Genomic DNA, 6,720 nt, shown 5'->3' on the forward strand with positions numbered 1-6,720 from the left:
AGGGGGGGGGTCACACAGCAAGGGGGGGGTCAGGGGGGCACCCCAAAACCCCTACGACCTCCCCCAGGGTGGTGACACCCCCCCCGTACCTCACCGACGTGGCCCCCGTTCTGTCACGCGCAGGAACCACCGATGGAGATGAGATGGAGACGGATGGAGATGGACACAAGGACATGGTGTAGGGGGAAAAATGTCCCCCCCGAAACCTTCCAGGACCCCAAAAAGCTCCAGGACCCTTCCCCCATAGGATCGAGAGGACCCCCTCCAGGATGACAAAAGACGGGGGGGGGAGACACACACGACTCACGTTGACCTCGGTGACGGCGATGTCCACCACGCTGCCCACCACGATGAGGGCGTCGAAGGTGTTCCAGGCGTCGCAGAAGTAGTGCTGGAGTTTTGGGGTGAGGTGACACATTGAGGACACCCCCTTGTGCGATGTGACACCCCCTTGTGTGTCACAACACCCCCTCGTGTGTCACAACGCCCAAAAAACGTGCGGCGCCGTACCCGCGGTTTGAAGGCGATGATCTTCAGCACCATCTCGACGGTGAAGAGCCCGGTGAACACCATGTTGAGGAGATCCATGACGTAGTTGAAGGGCTTGGACTGCTCGTAGTGCTTCGAGGGGGGACAAACAACGTCCTCCGCTGTCCCCGATGTCCCCCAAATTGTCCCCAATCATCCCCCACCACCCACCTGCACGGCCAGCGCGATGGTGTTGAGGAGGATGAGGACGAACATGATGTACTCGAAGGCGGTGGAGTTGACCATGGCCCAGACGCGGTGCTGGCTGCGGTTTTTGGGGATGTACCTCCGCAACGGCTGCGCCTTCAAGGCGTACTCCACGCACTGCCGCTACGCGGGAGATACAACCGTCACCGCGCTGCCGTGACACCCCCGCCACCGCCACCCCCACCCCGAGGAGGTGACAACCACCTGGTTCTTGTCCAGCTCGCAGTTGCGGTACTCGCTCTCGCCCTGCGCCCGGAAGGTGATGATGACGAAGCCGACGAAGATGTTCATCATGAAGAAGGCGATGACGATGATGTAGACGATGAAGAAGATGGAGATCTCCACCCGGTAGTTGTAGATGGGCCCCTGGTCCTCGGCGTTGGCGTCGATGGCCTTGTACAACAACCTGAGGTGGGTGACGGCGCAGTTTGTGGGGCGGTGGTGTTGGTGTCACCCCCAGCCCTCTCCCTGCCCGGGGACACGGGGGACTCACGCGGGCCACCCCTCGAAGGTGGAGACGGTGAAAAGCGCCATCATCCCCGCCAGGACGTTGTCGAAGTTGAAGTCGCTGTTGCGCCACACGCGCTCGCGCACGGAGGGGTGGGAGACGTCACCGTCCTTGTACACCAGGAAGGTGCCCCTGGGGGGTGACACACACGGTGTCACCATGGGGGGACATATATGGGACATCCCTCATCTTGGACACCAGGAAGGTGCCCCTGGGGAAGGGGACACACACACGGTGACACCATGGGGGACACACACGGGACGTCACCATCCTTGGACACCAGGAAGGTGCCCCTGGGGGGAGGCCCCTGGGGGGGTACACCCACAGTGACACCATGGGGGACACACACGGGACATCACCGTCCTTGGACACCAGGAAGGTGCCCCTGGGGGACACACAGCACCACCGAGGGGGTACAAGGTGTCATGGAGGGGTGACACACACGGTGTCACCATGGGGGGACACACATGGGACATCACCGTCCTTGGACACCAGGAAGGTGCCCCTGGGGGGTGACACACACGGTGTCACCATGGGGGGACATATATGGGACATCCCTCATCTTGGACACCAGGAAGGTGCCCCTGGAGGGGGGGGTGACACACACGGTGACACCATGGGGGGGGACACGTGGGATGTCACCATCCTTGTGTACCAGGAAGGTGCCCCTGGGGGGTGACACACACGGTGTCACCATGGGGGGACATATATGGGACATCCCTCATCTTGGACACCAGGAAGGTGCCCCTGGGGGGTGACACACACGGTGACACCATGGGGGACACACACGGGACGTCACCATCCTTGGACACCAGGAAGGTGCCCCTGGGGGGTGACACACACGGTGACACCAAGGGGGACACACAAGGGACGTCATCGTCCTTGTGCACCCCGAAGGTGCCCCTGGGGGACACACAGCACCACCGAGGGGGTACAAGGTGTCATGGAGGGGTGACACACGGTGTCACCATGGGGGACACACATGGGACGTCCCTCATCTTGGACACCAGGAAGGTGCCCCTGGGGGGGTGACACACACGGTGTCACCATGGGGGACACACACCCAGGACGTCACCGTCCTTGGACACCAGGAATGTGCCCCTGGGGAAGGGGACTCACACACAGATGCAGGTACAGCCTCCACTCACACTCGGTGTGCACTCGCACTCAAGGAACAGCCTGTGACTGCATGTACACACACCCTGCACTCACTTCTACACTCAAGTCCGCGCTCACACTAAGCTCACACGTGTAAGGTACACTCACTCCATGCTCACACTCGACCTACACTCACACTCAAGTTTGTCATACTGAGCTCACACTCAGCCTACACTCACACTACACCTCAACTCACATTCAGCCTACTCACACTTAGATTCAAGATACTCACACTCAACCTCATCATACTGAGCTTACACTCACACTCAGCCCACACTCATACATTCACCCTACACTCACACTTAGATTTAAGCTACACTCACGCTCAGCCCACACTCACATCTACACTCACACTACACACATCTGGTCACTCAAGCTACACTCACACTCTCAGCCCACACTCACATCTACACTCACACTACACACATCTAATCAAGCTACACTCACACTCAATCTGTGCTCAGCCTGCACTCACATTCAAGCTCCAGCTGTGCTCACAACCTGCCTTCACTCACACTCAGCCTACACTCACTCTACACACTGAATCTACACTCACTACACACTCAAGCTGCACTCACGTCTACACTCACACCCCATCAATACTCAGCCTACACTCACGCTGCACTCACACTCAAGCTCATCATTCTGAGATCACACTCAGCCTACACTCACATCTATACTCACCCTCCACCTAAACTCACACTCAGCCTACCCACGTTTCGATTTAAGACACACTCACAGCCTCCACTCACACATCTACTCGCACTCAGGGTACGCTCACACTCAGCCCCCACTCACACTCACACTCACTTGCACTCCTCAGGCATGTGCTTGGCCTCGTCGGTGCAGCTGTAGAACTTGCCCTGGGGGAAGGGGAGGTGTCAGTGCCCCCCGGGGGGATTTTGGGGACCCCTGGGGGGGATTTGGGGACCCCTGGGGGGATTTGGGGACCCTGAGGGGTTTTGGGGACGCCCCCCAAGGATTTTTGGGGACCCCCCCACCTTGAAGAGCTGCACCCCGATGCAGGCGAACATGAACTGCAGCAGCGTGGTGACGATCATGATGTTGCCGATGGTGCGGATGGCCACGAAGACGCACTGCACCACGTGCTGGGGACAGCGGGGTGACGTTGGGGACATCAGGGACACCCTCGTATGGGGGACACGGGGACATTGGGGGGACAACAGGGACACCCTCGTATGGGGGACACGGGGACATTGGGGACATCAGGGACACCCTCGTATGGGGGACACGGGGACATTGGGGGACACAGGGACACCCTCGTATGGGGGACACGGGGACATTGGGGGACACAGGGACACCCGCGTATGGGGGACACGGGGACATTGGGGGACACAAGGACACCCTCGTATGGGGGACACGGGGACATTGGGGGACACAGGGACACCCTCGTATGGGGGACACGGGGACATTGGGGGCCACAGGGACACCCTCGTATGGGGGACACGGGGACATTGGGGGACACAGGGACACCCTCATATCAGGGACACGGGGACATTGGGGGACAACAGAGACACCAAGTACTGGGGACAGAGGGACACTGGGACATGGGGACACCACGTGCTGGGGACGTGGGGACAGCGGGGGGACATTGGGGGGACAACAGGGACATCCTCACATCAGGGACACGGAGAAATCAGGGGACAACAGGGACATGGGGACAACAGGGACACCAAATGCTGGGGACATGGGTGACACTGGGGACATCAGGGGGACACCTTCACATCAGGGACACTGGGACACTGGGGGACACCACGTGCTGGGGACACAGGGATGACACCGGGGACACTGTGGGGACAACAGGGACATGGGGACATAGGGGGACAACAGGGTCACCCTCATATCGGGGACATAGGGGGACAACCGAGACATCAAGTACTGGGGACAGAGGGACACTGGGACAGGGTGACACTGGGGATATTTGGGGGACAACAGGGACACCTTCACATCAGGGACGTGGGGACATTGGGGGACAATGGGGACACCACGTACTGGGGACACAGGGGTGACACTGGGGACATTGTGGGGACAACAGGGACATGGGGACATAGGGGACATAGGAGGCCAACCAAGACATCAAGTACTGGGGACAGAGGGACACTGGGACAGGGTGACACTGGGGACATTGGGGGGACAACAGAGACACCATGTGTTGGGGACATGGGGATATAGGGGTGACATTGGGGACATCAAGGGGACAACAGGGTCACCCTCATATCAGGGATGTGGGGACATTGGGGTCATAGGGGGACAACCAAGACACCAAGTACTGGGGACAGAGGGACACTGGGACATGGGGGCGCCACGTGCTGGGGACATGGGGACAGCGGGGGGACATTGGGGGGACAACAGGGACACCCTCGTATGGGGGACACGGGGACATTGGGGGACAACAGGGACATCCTCACATCAGGGACACGGAGAAATCAGGGGACAACAGGGACATGGGGACAACAGGGACACCACGTGCTGGGGACATGGGTGACACTGGGGACATCAGGGGGACACCTTCACATCAGGGACACTGGGACACTGGGGGACACCACGTGCTGGGGACACAGGGATGACACCGGGGACACTGTGGGGACAACAGGGACATGGGGACATAGGGGGACAACCAAGACATCAAGTACTGGGGACAGAGGGACACGGGGACACCCTCACATCAGGGACACGGGGACATTGGGGACAACAAAGACACCCAGAAATGGGGACACCCAGAAACAGGGACATGGGGACAACAGGGACATGGGGACACTGGGGACATTGAGACACAGGGCCTACAACAGGGACACCAAGTACCTGGGACACGGGGACACCACGTGCTGGGAGCAGGGACAGAGTGACACCGGGGACATCAGGACATGGGGACATCAAGGACATGGGGGGACAACGGGGACACCGGGACAGGGAGGACACCCGGACACAGGGACATGGGGACACTGTGCCGAGGACACCCGTGCTCCCAGTCCCATGGCCCCAGTGACACCAGTAACACCGCACAGGGGGGCCCCAGTACCCTCCAGCCACCCCCCCAGTGCCCCATAGTTCCCCCCCAGTCCCTTCCCAGTCCCTCCCAGTGCTCCCAGTTTGGCACCTTGAGCCCCTTGGCGCGGTTGATGGCTCGCAGGGGCCGCAGGACGCGCAGCACCCGCAGGATCTTCACCACCGAGATGGCGCTGGAGCTGCCAAGGGGGACACCAGTGCTCCCAGTGCCGCCCAGTAACCCTCCCCAGGGCCCCGTAGCGCTCCCAGTACCCTCAGAGATGCTCCCAGTATCTCCCAGTTGCCCCAGAAATGCTCCCAGTGCCCCTCAGTTCCCCTAGTGGGCCTCCCAGTGTTCCCAGTGGTGCTCCCAGTGCCTCCCAGTTCACCCAGAGACACTCCCAGTGCCCCCAAAGGGCCTCCCAGTTCACCCAACAGCTGTCCCAGTGCCTCCCAGTTCTCCTAGAGACATTCCCAGTACTCCCAGTGGTGCTCCCAGTGACATTTCCAGTGGCTCCCAGTTCCCCCAGAGATGCTCCCAGTACCTCCCAGTGTCCCTAGAGACACTCCCAGTGCCCCCAGAGGGCCTCCCAGTTCACCCAACAGCCTTCCCAGTGCCTCCCCAGTGGCTCCCAGTACCTCCCAGTTCCCCCAGAGACACTCCCAGTACCTCCCAAGCAGCCCTCCCAGTGCCCCCCCAGTGGCTCCCAGTGACATTTCCAGTGCCTCCCAGTTATCCCAGAGGCCCTCCCAGTACCTCCCAGTTCCCTTAGCAGCCCTCTCGGTGTCCTCAGAGACGCTCCCAGTGCCTCCCAGTTACCCCAGAGGCCCTCCCAGTACCTCCCAGTTCCCTTAGCAGCCCTCTCGGTGTCCTCAGAGACGCTCCCAGTGCCTCCCAGTTACCCCAGAGGCCCTCCCAGTACCTCCCAGTTCCCTTAGCAGCCCTCTCGGTGTCCTCAGAGACGCTCCCAGTGCCTCCCAGTTTCCCCAGAGACACTCCCAGTGCCTCCCAGTTTCCCCAGTGGTGCTCCCAGTAACTCCCAGTCCCCCCAGTGGTGCTCCCAGTGGCTCCCAGTGCTCCCAGTAACCCCCAGCTCACTGGATGCCGAAGGAGATGAGGGAGACGCCCACCACCAGCAGGTCCAGGAGGTTGAACCAGTTGCGGCAGAAGGAGCCTTTGTGCAGGAAGGCCCCGAACGCCGTCATCTGGGGGGGGGTGAACCCCAAAATTAGGGACCCCCCAAACCCCTGAGACCCCCCCAAACCCCTGGGACCCCCCAAAATCCCAGGGGGGACCCCAAAACCAGTCCCCC

General features: G+C 60.8%; 1 protein-coding gene across 1 annotated transcript; it reads right to left on the reverse strand.

The window, feature by feature from the left end:
- Nucleotides 1–307: 307 nt before the first annotated feature.
- On the reverse strand, nt 308–6,613 carry LOC104539190 (voltage-dependent L-type calcium channel subunit alpha-1F-like; the record flags this gene model as incomplete). Its single annotated transcript, XM_010182659.1, has 11 exons — nt 308–391; nt 511–621; nt 700–858; nt 940–1,141; nt 1,229–1,375; nt 1,723–1,911; nt 2,033–2,146; nt 3,212–3,264; nt 3,403–3,510; nt 5,520–5,607; nt 6,507–6,613. Coding segments are annotated over 11 exons (1,362 nt in total), but the record flags the coding sequence as incomplete, so codon positions are not given.
- Between the last annotated feature and the right edge of the window lie 107 nt (nt 6,614–6,720).

This window comes from Mesitornis unicolor, unplaced genomic scaffold, assembly GCF_000695765.1.
Source record: "Mesitornis unicolor isolate BGI_N332 unplaced genomic scaffold, ASM69576v1 scaffold904, whole genome shotgun sequence".
Classification (NCBI taxonomy): domain Eukaryota; kingdom Metazoa; phylum Chordata; class Aves; order Mesitornithiformes; family Mesitornithidae; genus Mesitornis; species Mesitornis unicolor.